Genomic DNA, 19,863 nt, shown 5'->3' with positions numbered 1-19,863 from the left:
TGGGCACCTCAGTCTTGTTGGCATGAAGAAAAGTTGTGTAATGTGTGCCATAAGAGCTGCAAAGGCATCATTTAAACAGTAGTCGTCTATTAGTCATAACGTATCTCCTGTTAAATAGTTAAATGTCCGTTCTCCATCTCTGTCCTCTCACAGCTCGGCGTATACCAACTCCAGGTCCCCACCAGCAGCTGTGGTAACAATGGCTGTGCCCATCAACACACTGAAGCTGAGAAGCCACCGGTTACTATTGGCGGCTCCAATAGGGTTACCTGTCAACTGTGGACACATGAAAGGACACCAGCAGAAGTTAAACAGAAACACAAGACAAGTTTACTGGAACATTTCCTATTGATAGCTTTATGGAAAAGTGTGTTTAAACAATTTTCTATTTTTTATTTTGTTTATGATTAGATTTATTGTGAAAGGAATTTCAAACTTTTACATTTAATTTGACCTTTCCCCTGTTTTTCATACAGAGTGAAGACGAATGGATGGTGCTTTCTTTGTTTGTTTAAAGATAATGAATATAACTCTAAAGACGTCTTAAACCACCCCTCGTTTCTATATATTTTGTTATATAAATGGAAATACAGTATACAAGACAAAAACTGAGCTTATATGATACTAAGGACCCTGTAAGTCAGTCCACCTTTATTATTCAGCACAGCCTTAAGTCTCTTAGTCAAGCTTTTTTGTATTTTCTGTAAAGAAGTATTCAGGAGCAGTTCTTTTCTTGGATGTTGGTTCCCTTTTATTCCATTCTCTGTTAAGACGTTTCAGTAATGTTGAGGTCTGGGGAGGCTAATCCATGACTGAAGTCCTGTGATGCTTCATACTGCATTAGCAGTTTGTTGTCATAGTGAAAAATGAAGCCACTGCCAATCAGACATTTGCATAGTGGATCAACTTCTGATGGTACTTTCCTGAATTCCATACCTATAATATGTTTGCACATGCTGATGAATATTTTCAACTGATTTTCCGTCCAGTTCCTGTGTAATGTGACATACGCCAGTCTTTCTCCCTGTGTCCCTTCCTTAAGAATAGAGCCATCCTTCCATTGAGACTGTTTCTGATGAGGCTTCATTGAGCAGTAGATGGATCCCTCAGCTCATCTAATCGTCCTATTTCTTAACACGTGACTTTCAGAAACTGTTAATCTGCAGTAGCTCGTTAACTCTTGCACTTCTTTTTTTTTGTAATCTCTTAGTTTCCTCATTTTGTTAAGGTGGCACTGCACACCAAATCCAAAGTCAACATACTTTTATATAATGGAGTTGAACCTGTAACTGAGTTTGATTTAAACCAACCTAAGCGATTAAGTGAATGATGATGAGTAAAGGCGGAGGTCGTGGATGAAGACAGCTGTTGGCTTCTCATATATTGCAGAGTGAGGTTGTGTTTGCGCATTATTATAAAACCATGTTCACTATATATTTTAGCTGCAGACAATAACATTATTTGTTCTGCTGTGCTGATGTTATTCCACTTTTTATTCCAAGACCCTCAACACAAGCCTTGTAGTCCAACCATATACAGACAAATAAATGGTTGTGGTTGTAACAGCTCATGAACATGAATCATTCCACATTACTTTAAAAATCATTGTAAACTAAAATGGAATAAATGAGTGTTTATATATAGTTTTGTCTCAGCTGTTTACACACAGTGTTTCAGTTCTTATCAGAGAGTCCCACCGTCTCACATGTGATGAACCTTTAGCTCTGTTGTAAGCGTTTTGTTAGACCAGGTTTCCCTCATTTAAAAAATAATCTCTCATTAGAAATGGATATGATGTCTAAGACATAGAAATGCTTATTATGGGTTCACTTGATGCCATTGAAAAGAGAGATGCACATAGGTAACGCGCAGGCCATCCGAGGTTTATCTTCTCACCTCGAGTTTGCGACACTCTCAGATAAGGGCGTGCACGTTTCTGCGTGATCTTCTAAATTAGAAAAAACATTTCACAAAACAGAAGCTGACCATCACAAAACACTCATCACAAACCAAAAATGGCTCCACTGAGTGTCAAATTATCACCAGAATTTACTGATAATCTAAAGACTCACAGAACTAATTTTGTCTCATTTTGTCTTAGTTTGAGACATAAGTGCATGATTATAATACTGTGTAGTTAGATGAGACAGAACTGATGGTTCCTCTTAATTATCCTCTTCATTTTTCCTGAGCCTCAGTAGTGGTAGCTACCATGGATAGAAAAACAATGACTCATCTTAAATCTACCCAACCACAGTGTTAGGTGTGGCTGTGTGCAGGCAGGAATAGGACCCAAGGTGCAGACTCCGGAGACGGACGTGAACTCAAAAAGGCTTTAATTAGGTACTCAAAAATATAACATAACTGAAAAAAACTCAAAACAAACTTAAACTGGAGAAATGACAGAACACACAGCTAAGAAAACGGTAGATCGCGACACAGACACTAAGAAACACAGGGCTTAAATACACAGAGGGAGCAATCAGGAAATGAGTAACAGGAGGGAAACACAGCTGGGGCAAATCAGAACTGACGAGACCAAAGAAGCGTAAACTGCACACACTGAGAAAAGACGGAGACCTTCAAAGTAAAACAGGAAACACATAACACAGACTGAACAAAGACACAGACTCACATGCAGGCACTACAAAGGGAACAGAGACGTGGGACCAGGGCAGACACAAACACTGACTGAACACGGGGATATAGGAACTTAGGATACACATAGACGCGAACTAGACAAGGGGATGCAGGTGATAGAGGAGACAGAGCAACTAAAGAAGACAGAGACCTAAGCCATAAGACAGAACTCAAAGAAACCAAAAACTAGACAGTATAAATAATATCATAAACTCAAAAACCCTGGGTTGACGACCCAGGCATCCTAACACACAGACTGCAAATCTAAACAAACAAACATACGGTGAAAGAAAACAGGGACTTTAACCGGGGAAGTACACACTCAGACACTGTTGACTTAATGGTATTCCTTATCTGCAGCTGGACTTTCGTCTGAATTACACTGAAACTGGCAATTTCACTTAGTTTTACTGTTTTTTAAGCTATTAGGCTGCTTTGTGGCTCACTTAATACTAAACTAAGATACTTTCGGTGTGAATCATTTGCATGAAGCAGGATTTAAAGTGGCCTGCAGAACTTTACAGTCTCTGTCTCAAAACATGCTAACAGGTCTTTGTTTTTTTTTGTTTTTCCAATTTTCACTGGTTTGATGTAATAAAAGAAATTTTAAAGAAGCAGACAATTTTTGTTATTTTAGTTAGTATTTTAGTTTAGTATTTTATAATTTCATAAATCATGGTATGGATCCAAGTCAACATTAAAAATAAATGAGATAATACAGCACTTTTGATGTTTGCCTTTTTATTTTCCCAGCAGTACTCAAGTTGGTTCTCGGCTACGTTTACATAACAGATTTTAATGTCTTCAGCAGCTGGACACTCATCTGAGGAAGGAACATTGGAAAGGTGGTCAGTGCACAACTGCATTACAAATTTTATGTACGACCCTGTATTTTATTGTATTTATATATTTTTAACATTTTACTTAATAGCTAACCTAGTATTGTGGATAGATGATCTCAGTTGTTCTCCTGACTGAAGTTTAGTCCGTTTACAGCATCCTGCCATGAAATTGCATTGCATTACATTACAGTACCACTTTTGGGAAGGATGAAAATATTTTCAGGAAGGAAGTCAGTCTGCAAGGAGAACTGCCTGAACTTCTCCTGCACGTCAGCACTGAGGTCCACACTGCACCCTGTGAAAACATTAGGTGTTTCAGCTAGACGTTTTAATAATAATAATGGATTGGATTCATATAGCACTTTTCTAGGCACCCAAAGCGCTTCACAATACCACTATTCATTCACTCTCACATTCACACACTGGTGGAGGCAGCTACAGGTGTAGCCACAGCTGCCCTGGGGCAGACTGACAGAAGCGAGGCTGCCATATTGCGCCATCGGCCCCTCTGGCCAACACCCGTAGGCGGTAGGTGAAGTGTCTTGCCCAAGGACACAACGACCAGGACACAGAGAGCAGGGGGATCAAACCGGCAACCTTCCTCCCCTGAGCCACGGTCGCCCGAACCCTTAAAAAAAAGGATTCGTCAGAGTGTGAAATTATGCCTAAATACTGTTACTGTCTAGTTTGTTAGCAGATAGGTTTCATTCCCCTTGGTGTTGATGGAGTAAGTCAGGGTGTATTCATCATACTTCACATCAACAATGAGCAACTCGCTCAAATGTCCAAAGCCTGACAAAAGAATATAACTGAAATAATGAAAATTCTAAAAGGTGAAACTATTAATATCTTTCTCCCAGTGTGGGCGCACCCACTCTGACTTATGTGTCTCAACTTTCCAGGCACGTCGGTCTTATTGGCCACTTTTTCCATTTTCCGACATGTGCCATTATAGCTGAAAAGACATCATTGAAACCTGATTAATCTTCATTTTAAATTATTTATTTATATTTATATTTATTTATATGTAAAAGACTACAAGTTTAACTTCACATAATTATATGTTAATTGTTACCCTGAAAAAATGCTGTAGCTGGCATTTGTAACCAGTTCTGTTTAGAAACTCGTGGGTTTGCAGTGTGCTATGGGTCACTATTCATTTGAAATGTGAAGTGCTGTTCAGTTTTGTGATGGCTGCTGAAGGTGGCTGCTGTAAAGGCCTAGCAGAGCATCTCAAGGGAGGAAACACAGCATTTGGTAGTGATGTGACGTTCTGTATCGAGGCTTCGAAGCGATGCGCGTTTCGAGGCATGCTTCATTTATGGGAGGAGCTGAAAATGATGACGTCCGAAGCCTCGCTGCCCGGCTGTACCACGTGACTGGTTCATGAAGTGGTTCGAACTTAGCCGCGAGATATGACAGCGATATAAACCCCTCAGACTTCATTCAAAATGTGGGTGTTTGATGGAGAGTTGCGGTTAGTGAGAGTTTGGAGGTTTAGGAAAGTGAGGAGAGAAAGTCAGGAGAGAATGGAGCCAGCTAAGAAGAGGAGGATGTCCTCCCCTGTGTGGGAACATTTTGATTTTATTCCTCCCAACAAGGTATGTAAATTTCTACAGAAGATGTATTTTCATAATACTGATGGTGCAATACAATTTATGTTAAGCTGTCTGTACTTTTGTAAGGTGAAGTGTTTGCTATGTGCCAGGGAGCTGGGATATAACAACAACACCTCATCCATGCTTAGGCACTACAGAGCTTTGCATGAGAATAAGGGGAACACCGAATGTGGAGCAAGACCAGGTGAGCCATCAAATGCCATGATAATATAGCATGCAGTAATGTTACTAAATGATATAACAATATTATACAGCTGTAATAAGTTACGTGTGTGATATTTATATTTGTGCTTTGTCTGCTGCTCGAGTCCTCACTAAGACCAAAAAAGTGGACCACATCAGTCCAGCTCTGAGGTTCTTACACTGGCTGCCTGTCCGTCAGAGGATAGACTTTAAAGTTCTGATGCTGGTCTATAAAGCTCTGAATGGTTTAGGACCAAAATACATCAATGACCTCCTGACCCAGTATGAACCATCCAGATCCCTCAGGTCATCTGGATCCGGTCTTTTATCAGTTCCCAGAGTCAGAACCAGACACGGAGAAGCTGCATTCAGCTTTTATGCTCCTTATATCTGGAACAAACTCCCAGAAAGCCTCAGATCAGCTGAAACACTCAGTTTATTTAAATCCAGGTTGAAGACTCACCTGTTCTCAGCTGCATTTGAATAAAGCACCAAATCCACACTTTTAAGCTTAAATTTCAAAACTTACATTTAACTACTGATTTTATCTACTGTTCTGATTTTATCTGTTTTGATTTTATATACTGTTTTGTTTGTTTGTTTGTTTGTTTGTTTGTTTGTTAATTAGTTAGTTAGGTTATTTGCTTGTTTTAATCAATTTTAAATCATGCTTTTTATTTGTTCTTGTTTCTAATGTCTCTGTAAAGCACTTTGAATCACCTTGTTGTTGAATTGTGCTATACAAATAAACTTGCCTTGCCTTGCCTTGCCTTGCCTTGCCTTATTGTCTTTCCTCAGGAGAACAATCTCCAATAGATGAAGACCTGGTTAGCATGGTGATTGAGGACTCCCAGCCATTTAGCATTGTGGAGGACAAAGGATTCAAAAGATTTGTTAAATCATTAAATCCTAGCTATGTTCTCCCCACTAAAAGGTCATAAAAGCAGTGAAAATTTAGTTTTTACAGAATAAAATGTGAACAGGCAGGACTGAGGCTCAAAGCCTCAGTGTGTAGCTGTCCATACCTCAACGTTACAAAAGCACAACCACTGTCCACACCCCAACCACACCTCACCTCACAGTAAATGATCATTTCCATTTCAAGCATTTCCAAATAATCATTTTCCATACTGCCAGTATAAATATACACAGTATACTGCATCACTACAATATAGATGTTTTACACACTCCTTTTGTTGTTGACATTTACAGGCTGTGTGCAAAATGCCACACTCTTCAAATTCATGCCAACTAATATTTTTACGTCCAGTAGGTGTCCTCCTAGAGCAAATGAAGCTTCAAGAAGCTTTGCGCTGGGGTGAAGCAATTGGATGAAAAGCTTCAGTGCTTCATGAAGCTTCATCTGCCCATCACTAGCATTTGGCACTGTCCATGAATTCTGTGCTTCAGAATTTCACCCAAGCAATATAATCAGTTGTTAAAAAGGGCACATTATGTGCAAAATTGCTGTAATTAATAATTAGTTAATGAATATAGTCAGGAGCGATTCTAGGATCAGAGCTTTGGGGGTGCTGAGCACCAGGAGAGCTGCCCAGTCAGGCAGGGTAAACTTTACTCGTCACAATGAGACTTCTTCCCCGTCTCTGTCAGTCCCTGCGTCCTTAAATGTCTCCAGTTGTCCCGGGTTCCCTCTGACTGTCTCCTTGGTGCATTTAAACCCCTGTCCCTCCCTGTCCTCGTCGTCTGTTGTCTTCATCTCCGTTATCAGTCATCATAATTTTACCATCTCTGTGCAAGTCTGCAAATTTCTTTATTAAATCATAAGATTCTTAAATTCATCAAGTCTCAAAACATGACATCATTGTTTTGTACATTTTAACACAATTTAATAAGCATATGCTTCAGCCAGTACCTTTTGATTATTGTCTCGGTTTCTTGCTTTGTGGTAGATCTTTATTCTGTTTTCACTAAGATATTTGAATGCTAATGAATAAATCAATATTCATTCTAAAAAAAATAGAATCCCCACATTTGTGAAAGAAACGCAAAACACTTTTTTGAAAAGTCTGTAACAAAACCATCAAATCTGATAAAGGTTATTTAAATGCTGCAAAAGAAGAATGGATTGGAATAAAAAAATTACATATCCTAACCTTACTTACTGTGGGAGAATAATCAATGATGCTCACAGTGAGTGAAAAGTAAACTGAGTGCATTTTTTGGACAGAGATTCACTTTTAAAGTGTACGAATAATATAATACAGATACATAGAAAATACACTGCAAAAATAGAAGAGCCCTTGAAATGTACAAATGTACAAAATCTTAATTAAAAAAATAATAAAAATGGAGGCAACTGTGCCTATGGTATGATGTATGAAAGGATCTTTACTGCAGATGCTACTACCATGGCTCTGCAGATTTAGTCTTTTATTTTAACCTATGTCACCTCACCTTGAGGTTGGCAAATCTGTCACTGTTTGGTGATCAACTCTCTCAAGCAGTTTAACAGTTTGTGTTGTGCCTGTCACTGTTCCCTGTCTGTTTCCTTACCTGATTCTTCCTGATCTTGTACTTTCCTCTTTCCTCTCTCCCTCTTTGGACTGACAATCATACGCAAGATTGTATTAGATGAAAAAATTAAATTAATATGAAAAAAATTACTATTGAAATCACTAATAATAAAGTCCTCTCTCAGTGTACTTTCAACCAAAAGGCAAATAACCAAAGATTAAATATTGAAACACTGATCCAACATTATCCTTTATTGACGGATCATTTGATCTTACAATTTTACCTGAATGTGGCTCCTGTTTTTGAAAAAACGTCCTTATATCCATTATGAACCTGGCTGTCTCTCTGTACACCACACACACACACACACACACACACACACACACACACACACACACACACACACACACACACACACACACACACACACACAGTAACAGGATGGTCAAATGTCGCTGATTTTACTACAGAACAGGACGGATTGTAGGGTAGCAAACATCGTCGGAAAACATGTTTTCAACACTGCAGGTTACCTGGTGTAATGTTTTTCAGCTAAAAAGAAACATGGCCTGACTCCTATCAAAGTATATAAAGAGTAACTGAAGGTTAATTGCAGCTATTATGTCCTGTTTTAAGCCAGGCACTTACACCTCCGCTCTGCTGCGTCTCAGCCACTATCGCTCTGGCACAAAGGGCACCAGAGCCAGAGATGGGGAGAGGCGAGCTGGAACAAACCATTTTGGGACTGGGGGTAACTATACTTTTGTTGTTAAAATATTACATCTCAACCAAGTACTATATGCTTTCTATATTTTTTGTAGTGTATCACACAAACACCAAATATTGTCAAAAAAGTAAGAAATCTTTGGGGGTGCTTTGATTCATTTTGGGGGGTGTTTAAATGGGCTAAAAACGGCCCTTCTTACTAAGAAGGGGTTCAAATCCACAATCTGGTTGGTTTGCAATGTGTAATTAGAGTTAGGTTAATTGGTGATTGTAAATTACCCATGAATGTAAGTGCAAATGGGTGTTTGTCTCTATAAAACCATCAACCCCCATATTGGTTCATTAAGGAAGACTAGCAGTAATTGCCTTGATTAACAAAGTAGTTCTTCAAACAACAAGATTTCATTGTGTTTTCCTAAAGTTTTTAACTTGTGTAGAATGAATTAAAACAAATTTTACTCTACATACTTAAATAAATCACTTCAAGTCAATCATCGAGTCCATCCTCACCTCCTCCATCACCGTGTGGTACGCTGGAGCCACTATCAGGGACAAACAGAGACTGCAGCGTGTTGTGCGCTCTGCTGAGAAGGTGATTGGCTGCAGACTCCCATCTCTGCAGGACCTGTACACCTCCAGGACACTGGGGCGTGCAGCTCGGATCTCAGCTGACCCTTCTCACCCTGGACACAGTCTGTTTGACCTGCTCCCCTCAGGCAGGAGGCTCCGGTCCATTCGCACCAGAACCTCTCGCCATAAGAACAGTTTCTTCCCCTCTGCTGTTGGACACATGAACAATAACCGTATGACTGTCCCCGCCACTAACACATGACCCTACGCTGTGTTCACTGCATCATTCCATGTTTGGCACTGATCACCACCTGCACTCATGTATATATCATGTATATATCTATCTACTTAGCACTTTTAATTCTTATTCTTATTTTTATTTTCATGTCTATTTAAGCGTAATTTATGACAGTATGTTTGCACTGAAGCACCGCAGCAATTTCCTAATGTTGTAAACCTGCTCAACATTTGGCAATAAAACCCTTTCTGATTCTGATTCTGATTCTGATGTATGTATACTACATTGATCCAACGTAATCTGATTACATTAAACCACCAAATGCCAAATGTGTTGGTTTGATACTGTCAAAAATAGGTTTTTGTACTTGGTTAAATCACGTGGAAAAAGGTGCCATGATTAAATTGTGTTCATCCAACAACAGATTTTTTTGAGTTTACGTTACAGTAGATCAGAGAAGTTAAACAATCAGTGAATATTAAACAGAAAATGGGCTTCTCCTGCCACCACCAGACACTAAATATTCTAAACAGCCAATTATATAATAATAATAATCCAGATTAGCAGTAATGTAGGCGATAAGAGTTTCTCAGGTCTTTGAATTCCAGCTAAACACCCCCACAGTAACAGCTCAGCCAGCTTCAGCTCCTGCTGTAGATGAATCCAGGAACGTGTTTAAAGCTTTTTTCTATATTTGCTCTGACTGTTAGGGACAAACATACAAATGAAGGTTATATATTTATATAGAGGAGGAAGGAGGCAGGCAAAGGAAAGATCAGATGTAAACAGGACGCTCAGACTGAAAGTCAACCAGTGCCAACATGTTTTCTTTTGAAACATCACGACTTCTTGAAATTTCTAAGAAACGGCTGAACTGCATTCCAGACATGATGAGACAGGATTGAATGCTTCCTGATAGTTCCCAACAATAAACACATTCAGACACTCCTGTAAGTCAAAACTCTGATTAAAGAGAATTTCTAACATAAATATTAGAGGTCCATGAATAAATATGTGTCATGTTCACAAGAGCAGCCTCTGTGTTTAAATCTGACCTCCAGAGGGCCCCAAAGCTCCTGCTGGCTCATCTATAATGAGGTCATTTGTTTTAAGTGATTCTTTTTTCTGCATATTAAAAAACCTGCACCGAAGCTTCTGTTCATCCATCTGAGTCATGCACAATGTTCCTTATATCATTAAAATGTCTAAAACGAGTAAAATCACAGAATAAATGTTGGAAACTTTCCACTGATAAACAAAATGCTGGTGGGTGTGGCCTTCTCTCTCACTTTCATTTCTTCTAAAACGAAGCTCAGTGCGTAACTTTCTTTTTCCCTCTTTTGGAATTTTATGTTTTAATACTTCAGAATAACTGATAATAACCAGTGAAATTCCCTGACTCCTAAACAGCTTCACTTTAACTCATTTGTTTGTTTGTTTTTTGCTCTTTACAGAGCCATCACACTGAGGACAGAGTACAGCGATAACGTGAGAACAGAAACTTTGCACATTTGACATTCAAATCAGCCACAGCACAGGGCCTGTTCTAAAAAGACATCTGTGTGCTGAGTCTGCTCTGGTGTCCGGTTTATGTCTGTGAATAGCTGCTGTTATAGCGCTGATATGACTCAATTTCCTTTAACAGCAACAGCAGATTTCCCCCCTTGATTACAGAAGCTTTTACTTCCCTGTTCTGACAGGAATAAAGTTTCAAACTTACAGTATGATAAACGTCCTCCTCTATCTTTGGTTTATGTTTACTCTAATTTGAAGGAAAACATCACGAGGAGAAGGAATGATGTGAAGTTTTCTTACTGTCTCCCTTCATAAAGGATGCTCCAGTGTTCAGTCTGCTATTAGGAGTCATAAGCAGAGCACAGGTGGATGTTTCACCAGTATTTAAAGAATCAAATCAGCTCTGATTACAACTAATCAACTGAAATGTGTGTTATATTTCTACCTCATGGTTGCAGTTCAAGGTTCTTTATTTGTCACATGCATAGTTATACAAGTATAACACACAGTGAAATGTAACCTGACACGCTCCTCGACATGTGCAAAAATGGGGGGGTAGAGGAAGAACATTATATATATATATAGTATATACATTGGGTGAATGTGCAATAGTAGCAGCAAGCAGGTGAATTCTGTACATTAACAAAAATAGACATCTGACTATTTTACAGGATAGACAATATAGACATATTTAAAATCAAAGGAATTTGAAATGTACATTGTGCCTGGGTTTAGAGTTTTTGGATGAGAAATTCTCAGAGAAACAGACAAAACAGACTCCCTGACATGCGAGACTATTGGTATTTGATCCTGGAGACAAATCCCATTGTTTGCCCATCAAACAGAAGCAGGTGAGCAGAACAGGTGACACCGTATACACACAATGCTTGTCCTGTTGTCCTCCTGCTCACCTTTAAAAGCTCACAGCAGATGACCACCCGTCCATTAATGTGATTCTAAGGTTTCTTTCTGCTAAATGGATTTTTGTTCTTCCAACCGTCACCAAGTGCTCGCTGTGTTATTGTACGGTCTTTACCGTACAGTGCAAAGCACCTTGAGGTGACTGTTCTTGTAATTTGGGACTATAGAAATCAAACTGGACTGACACCAAATTGTAAAATAACTGAAGAATTATGAATAACCTTTAGACACATGGTTGAAATAGACACACCTCACTTCCGATGTTTCCGGCTGTCTGTGGACTGAAGCCCTCAGAGTCTGTGTTTTGTACACACACACACAGTCAGGGTTAAACTACTGTACACTTTGTCCTTCTGAAGTATTAACACACACTCACATTCTACCAGGCTGCACCTTCTTCTCCTAATTATACACCATTTAATATTTAAAAAGTTGTTAGAAATGAAATTATAAATCTCATCTCTCTTTGTGTCTTGTGTCGCCAGCTTCTCCTGCTATGCTGAGCAGAAAGATGAGTGATGCATGAGCTGAGGCTCTTTTAACAGACAGACTTTGATGTAAGGAAAGGATGGAGGCGCCCGTGTGTGCGACTGTTTTAGAGGACTCCACAAAGTGCATCCCACAATCTTACAACACAGTCCAACACGAGTTCCACATCATCAGTGATGTGAAACAACCGCAACCTCAACTCTCTCTATCAAATATTTTTATTTGTTTTTGCCAATAGAGCGCACAGAGTATTTGCAGAAATTACACGGACCTCACAGCAGGAAACAGGAAACTGTTTATAACATCACCCTGAACACAGGATCCTGATATTGTTTTGAGTTGAACCTATGAAAGAGTTCATAAGGCAGAGCTGTATTCGTTTTGGGGTTTCTGGTCTATTGTTTACATCACTTCGGCTTTCCCGCACTTTAAAACTCATTTCTGTTGTCATCAGTCTGGTCCAATCATCTCACAGCCCTCCTTCAGTGAGCCAATCAGCCTCTGCTCTGTGCACTTCAAATGCCAATAAAGTCTGTCCCTCATAACACCGCCTCATTAAACTCACCCTGTGACTCAGAACAAACATAAACACTATTACACAACCGTATATAAACACTCTTCATGTGAGCCTTGGTCACACAGACCTGAGGGCGGGATTCGCCACAGAGTGTGACATGTGTGAAGGAGGAAATGTGACACTCGGGATTTTTTTGTGAGTCAGCCTAAACAGAAGGCTCTCTGCATGTGTGGGTCGAGTTTCTCCATTACGTGGAGTTCACTTTGCTTGATATGAATAAAATATTTCCTTTATGGAAGCAAAAAAAAAAAATGTTGACGTGTCATGTGGGCAAGCTGAGCTTTTATGGAGACTAACAGTGAAACATAGTAAAACTGTGTTTCTCTAACCCAGTTTTATGAACTATAAAAATAGTTTAACTCTTGCAGCTGTTTAAAGCCTAAAGTCTGTGAGAAACATGTTCTTTGTCATGTGCATGAAGCAACTTCCTGATTCAGTCTGCAAGCTCGAAACCACAGTGCAACAGCTTCAACCACAAACACTGTGCACATATGTGTGTGCACTGCTGTCTCTCAGGGACGGCCCCCTAACTGACATTTAGAGACAAACACATTTTAGTTTTGATTCTTACTTTCAAACTTTACTATTTGTATTTTCCAAGGAAATTTTTTAAAGCAGATTTTTTCCCCCAGAGCAACATTTATGTTTCATCTTTCTGAGTCACAGAGTGACTAACCACACACACCAGACGGCACATGTGGAACTTAACCTGGCCCACATTAAGACCTTTATAGCTGAGGAGCTGACGAGGTCTAAAATGAGTGCTGTGTGGGCCACATGTGGTAGAAATGTCAGAACACAGCGTACATCTGACCTATAAGAGATGAAGCTGTGGCTGAGTTGAGACAGTCCGACTCACTCAACTTGTCACTTTCACATACATTCCCCTTCAGGTTCATGTCCATATTTGACATTTAAAACCATCTTATCAAATTACTGCATCCCACAAATATCACAGTGTCACATGACCTCCAGCTTTAACTTCCTCTGATCCAGATGAATGATCTCTGCTGTGATGATGACCTGGATGACTGAGAACCTTCACAAACAGATCTAACCACACGATGCAAACCACATGCGGCCATTTTGAGCTCTGTTTACAGTCGCAGGCTTGTTAGGAGCTGTGCAGGTTACATTTTAATTTCAGTTTCTTTGTTGCACACTGCAGTTAAAGCAGGTCAATGATCAGGTTTAGTATCAGCCTCTGCATAAAGAAATACCAAACAAATATGTTTCACTATTCAGTGCTGCAGCTGCTCTCTGAGTGTTTTTCACCTGGTGATGCCTGAAGCTGATCTCAGGTGGTGTGTTTGACTCTGGAACTGGATCAGCAGGTTTCCAGTAAAACTAGACCTGCATGAACACGCCCACTCGCAGCACTGAACACATCAACAGAAAAGAAAACAAGCATAAATCCTTTTTAAATACAGAAATGCATCACAGTACAATACAGAAACAGAACAATTGTTTTCATAGTGTGTTTTTTGAGTATGTATTAAGAACATCATAATAGAAAGTTTTAATACAGCCCTTGTTATTATTTAAACCACTGTTTTCTCTTTTAGGATCATATATTAATACTTACAGTCAGACGATTAAACAACCTTTCGGTTCTTAAAGATTTCAAGCATTTTACAGTAAAAAGATACTCTGCAAATAAGTTCATGGCATCAGGAATAGGCACCAAATTAATTTTGTGCAAACGCTTTTAAAAAGCATGTTTAAACATGCAAAATATTTTAAGGACGATGGCTAAGCCTTTAAGAGGGAGCCTGCTCTTATCTAGGAGCTGCTGAGCTGATAAATGTGCAGATTAAATCATAACCATAACCTGAAGCAGCTGAATCAAAGATCAGCAGTGTTTACACATCAGGCTTCGTTTGCACTTTAGACTCACAGAAGAAGAACGGAAACCTTCTTCCTGCCTCAAGCTGAGAAACAGCTGAAGCTGAACTTCAGACAACAGCATGAACCTTTTTGTTTCTAGTTACAGTCACAGGCTCATCAGGAGCTTTGGCTGAATTTAAGTTTAATCCAAAGTATTTTTGCTACATACTGTAGTTAATGAAAGTCAGTCCAATCACTTTATCACCAGCTTTTATTGAGTATAATCAGCGTGTGTTCTACACAGAGAACTTTGTTCAAGGAATAACTGATAAGCAGCCTTTATATCAGGTATAAAGAGCTTTAGACTCAAATGTGTCTTGAGGGAAAAGATTATTGACTTTTAAATCTTCAGTGCTGCAGCTTCTCTCTCTGAGCTGAGTTCAGGTGGTTCCCAGTGAGATTAGACCTGCATGAACATGATATTAGCCAGTTGTTGCTTTTTTTTTCATATTCACCAGTAAAGGAAAGAACCTGAGCACGAAACAACAGAAAAAAACAAAAACAATATAAACTGATAGTTTTCCCTTTAATTTCATTTCACACTAGTACTTCAAAAGGCACATTAAAGCATCAGAAGGTAATCATACAGGTAATATCACCCAAACAGGATTTTGTTTAAAAAGCTGATGCTAAATAAAATTGCAAGAAACAGTAAAGAAGTGAAATGAATACTATGTTTAACTGTAGCTTATGAGAGGACTTCTGCTTCAAACAAGACATTGATATTAAACATTCAATCATTTCAATTGGCTCACAGTGACTGATCTACTTATATACGTCATTACCAGACAGACACTCAATCCAAACACCAGAACAGCAAATCTTTAGTTCATGTTCTGACAGACAGGTACAGGATGCATTCAATTTATAATTTATGTAAAACTGTGGAAGTTTTAGTTTTTGTTATTTTCTATTCTTGCATTTTTCTTGTTGTTTTATATTTATTTGCCCTTAACAGACATTTTATTGCTAGACCAGCAATAAAAGGCTTAACATTTAGATTAAGTGATTTCATTTTCTCTTTGCTCTGTTTTGAGGTGAGGATGAAGAGGTATTCCTCAGATGATGAATGTTTATTAACTGCCCTGTACAAAGAAACTGAAGATGAAAGGCCTATTGGGAGAATTTTTCTTATCCAGGTAACTTCAAACTTCAGGGTTCAATCTGTACTATGAAGGTGGTTCACTTTTTCCTGGGGTTCCTTGTTAATCTATGACCTAACCTGTTCAATAGCAGGTTAGGTCATAGATTAGAGATCTGTAGGTATGAAATGAGGTGTGAGATCACTTCCTACTGACAAACTAAGTCTGTGGCAAACAGCATCACCATTCCTGGAAGAGCCTTCAGACCAGCGTGTGGATAGTAGTAGTTGTCCAAACTCTTTATATTATATTATTATTATCTTATAAGATTTTACATCAGTTCCAGGTGGACAGAGTGTACATTGGACAGTATACAGTATGTTATTCATATTGTAGTCTTATCTTTGCTATATAACACTGTCTGTGAAGGTTCTCAGTCATCCAGGTCATCGTAGTCAAAGGAGCTTGGAAAGAAAAGTGTCTGGACTTCTTTAAGTTACTTGAAGATGTTTCACCTCTCATCTGAGAAGCTTCTTCAGTTCTGAAGAAGCTTCTCGGAAACATCTTCAAGTAACTTAAAGATGTCCAGACACTTTTCTTTGCAAGCTCCTTTGACTATATAACACTGTCCACTTTCTGCTGTGACAAAACAAATTTTCCACGTGTGGGACTAATACAGGTTATCTTATCTTTATTCACTCATGGGTTAACCAAGCAACTAGATGACAAGCTTCTTATGACCACCAATGTCAGGAAAGATACCCTGGGTATTTTGAACTTGCTTCATAGTACAGGGCCCAGATTCGGACCTATATTATATTTCCACATGCTGAATGTCAGAAGTGAGAACTTGGAACAGCAGCAGGAAATTTAAAGTAAAGCTGAAAAAAGCTCTGAAAATTTTCAGACAGGCGGTTGTTCAGCTGGAGGCTGGTATGATTTCTGACTCTGTTGTTGTTTATGTTTTCTGTAGATCAAAAAGCCAACAACAGCAGCAAGAAGAAGAAGGAGCAGAGCAGAAACTGAAAGAATTGGTACAGGTCCAACAGATCCAATCTTCCCTCCTCCATCCTCTGTGTCTCCTCCTGTCTGACCTGCAGGTGAGAAACAGGTGTGAGGTGTCAGCTGTCAGGTAGGTGATGAGTGAAGAACAGAACAGAATCAAACTGCTGTCAGACATTATCTACTGCACTCTGATCACATCACTCAGACCAGCTGCTTTCTACAAAGTCTCATCAACAACATCTTTAGAAACAAACATCAACAAGCAGGAAGCAGCTTCACCTCTGATCACACACACACTCAACTCTGCTCACTCACCTGGAGGATCAACAACACTCAGGTTTATGCTGCTGATGGTTTTCACAGCTCTCTTTCTCCGTTCTCCCCCATGCGTGAGGATACGGCACTCGTATGTTCCATTATCTGCAGCTTTCACTTTCTCCAGAATCAAAGACACGTCTCCATTTTTCATCTGTTGGTCCTGGAGTTCCACCCGGTTCTTAAAAGATGGTTGCTGGTCTTCTGGAACAATGTGCCCGTCTCGGAGCAAAAGAACATATTCTGGCTCCAGGTCCCGTCTGCTCCACTCCACACCTGCGAGGTTGTTGCTGTTTGGAGCTTGACATGGCAGAGTGACTTTCTCTCCAAGCCTAGCTGTGATGGTTTTTATGTCTGAAAGAGGAAACAACAAAGATCAGAGAGGTTAAAGGGGTCAGAGTATAGGTCTTCACTTTTACAGCAGCCAATAGGAACAAGTAACTTTAAAGAGGAACTGCAAAGCTCTGATGAACTGGGCAAGAAGAGACAAAACAACAGACATACTTGGCATCAAATTCAAATTCAAATTCAAATTCAAATTCAAATTTTATTTGTCACGTACACAGTCATACACAGTACGATATGTAGTGAAATGCTTGGACAACTGCTCGTGACCTAAAGAAAACAAAAAAGGAAAAGGCTATGAATAAGATAGGAAATAAATATGAAAAATTAAAAAGGGTAAATCATCTGATGTGTGGTGGATAAATCATTACACCACTTACACAGAATCGACTCTCTTTCTCTGTGAGGACCTGCACTGATGTGTGTTCCCAGACCTTAACCTTAAATGACTTTAACTTGTACATTAAAATCAGGAAAATCATATCAACGTCTTCTGTACTATAGTTTTAGACTAAACCATAAAAGCACACACACAAACACTTCTCCTTCTGTTGACTGTTCCCTTTGATATGAATCTCCACAGCCACTAAGTTTGCTCCTTTGTATCCTTTTGATCCACATTTTTAATAGGAGTGAGGAAAAAAATTGAAGCAGCCAAAGTACCACAATATTATGATTGGCTATACTGTATTAATACCTTAGTTGCATCTATTATTGTAGGGTCTTTTCCTTACAATATAGAGAACCTTGAAACAACTGTTGATGGGATTTGATGCTAAATAAATAAAACTGAACTGAAATTATAAACAAGGAGATAAATTAGAATTAACTACAAATTAAAACTAAGGCGATGGCAGCTTCTAGCTTTGCTTGCCAGTGTCTAGAAAAAATAAAAACAGATGGCGCAAACTAGTCTTAGAAGCTTAGAAGTCAACAAAAAACACATCACAGTTATTGACAGTTTGATAATAATAAGTTTGTTTGCAGGTTTGCAGGGCTTGTCTGCCTCATCTCACAGAAAAGCGTCATCAAAATGGGGCGATTTCCAATACGCCAGCAGATGTCGCTGTTTTAAATAGCAGGAAACAAATGCGTCAGCGTTTCCGTGTTTTACGAAGCCCTTTCTTTCCACATCACTATCGATACTGTTTTTAAAATAGACATATTTATACGTTTATGTCATACGAATCTTACAGGCACTTTGTACTGTCGCATTAACTTCCCATGTAAAGGTTTTTTTTATGAAAAACAAAAAGACTAAATATAGACTACAATAAAAAAGCAACAAATTAAACTCACATAAAATGTATTAACCTGTTATTTAATCGTTTTTCACACATTCACATTGATCTACTAATACAATGCTCACCTTGTGCGGCAGAAATCAGTGGGTTTAGAAACAGAAGAATCAGGAAGGGCAGCATTTTCTCTCTCTTTTCATTATGTACACGTCCAGTTTTGTGTACTCCCCAAAGCCAGACCTAGCAAACAACTGAAGTTTAATATTAAATTTGTAATATTACGCCTCTAATATTAAACTTCAGTTGTTCGCTGTAGAATCTTACAGCAAGAAGTGTTGTTAAGTTTCGTTTTCCTTTCCACACAAAGGGAACATCCACGCCCTGTGCACACCACGTGATTGCCGATAACACATAGGTTTCATGCATTCTTACTTCTGTTCCCGTCCTAGCTCAGACGCCATATATATATATATATATATATATATATATATATATATATATATATATATATATATATATATATATATATAGATAGATAGATAGATATGGCGTCTGAGCTAGGAAGGGAACATTTTATACAGATAAAAAAATATAAAATATAAATAAATAATAATAATAATAATAATAATAATAATAATAATAATAATAATAATAATAATATGTATGTACCCTTACATAACAGGAAACAGTTTTATGCTGTTTAAGTTGTGTTGTGGTGCCGTTGTCATTAATGGGTGTGTATAGTCTAAGAATATCTCACAGTTAAAATTGTTTAACCAGGTTTGACCTGTTAAACTGTTAAAAACCAGGAAGCTCAGAGCAGCAGTTTTTACGCGCTTTTACGTTACATTACAAAGTTTGACTGAAACAACAGACCGCGCACATATTTGAACTCTCTGATTGGCTCTTCTTCAATTTATTGACCAATAGCTGTTCTCCTACAGCAGCGCACACTGTTGTCAGGTGTGTGTGGTGTAGCCGATTCTGTGCTGAGTGTTTTTAAATCCACTCACGTTCGTTAGCTGTGAATATTCGTGGATAACACTTTTTAACTGTAAACTATTAGACTAGTTAGTCTGGGTGGTAAGGACAATACTATCGGTCAGGTTAATGTGTAAGAATATTTATGTACTCTAAGGAGCTTGGAAAGGAAAATGACTGGACTTCTTTAAGTTTCTTGAAGACGTTTCATG

General features: G+C 38.7%; 3 protein-coding genes across 3 annotated transcripts in view; all 3 read right to left on the bottom strand.

The window, feature by feature from the left end:
* Positions 1-19,863, bottom strand: part of LOC146635296 (butyrophilin-like protein 2) — a 614,223-nt gene that overhangs the window by 280,224 nt on the left and 314,136 nt on the right. The gene's annotated exons all lie outside the window — the stretch shown is intronic.
* On the bottom strand, positions 148-8,497 carry LOC146635302 (major urinary protein-like). The gene is made up of 6 exons (XM_085349847.1): positions 8,408-8,497; positions 7,799-7,848; positions 4,358-4,437; positions 4,175-4,274; positions 3,671-3,791; positions 148-276 (listed from the first exon to the last, which is right to left on the bottom strand). The coding sequence occupies exons 1-6, from the start codon at positions 8,495-8,497 to the stop codon at positions 148-150; spliced, it is 570 nt and encodes a 189-aa protein (XP_085205973.1).
* Positions 14,882-19,039, bottom strand: LOC146635301 (myelin-oligodendrocyte glycoprotein-like). Its single transcript, XM_085346206.1, has 3 exons — positions 18,799-19,039; positions 17,085-17,438; positions 14,882-16,858 (listed from the first exon to the last, which is right to left on the bottom strand). The coding sequence occupies exons 1-3, from the start codon at positions 18,851-18,853 to the stop codon at positions 16,668-16,670; spliced, it is 600 nt and encodes a 199-aa protein (XP_085202332.1). The 5' UTR covers positions 18,854-19,039; the 3' UTR covers positions 14,882-16,667.

This window comes from Diplotaxodon limnothrissa, linkage group LG3 (genome assembly GCF_057381915.1).
Source record: "Diplotaxodon limnothrissa isolate DT_005_m linkage group LG3, D_limnothrissa_male_GT1.1, whole genome shotgun sequence".
Taxonomy (NCBI): Eukaryota; Metazoa; Chordata; class Actinopteri; order Cichliformes; family Cichlidae; genus Diplotaxodon; species Diplotaxodon limnothrissa.
Note: the sequence above shows the minus strand (reverse complement) of the source record. Positions and strands in the feature narration are given on the sequence as shown.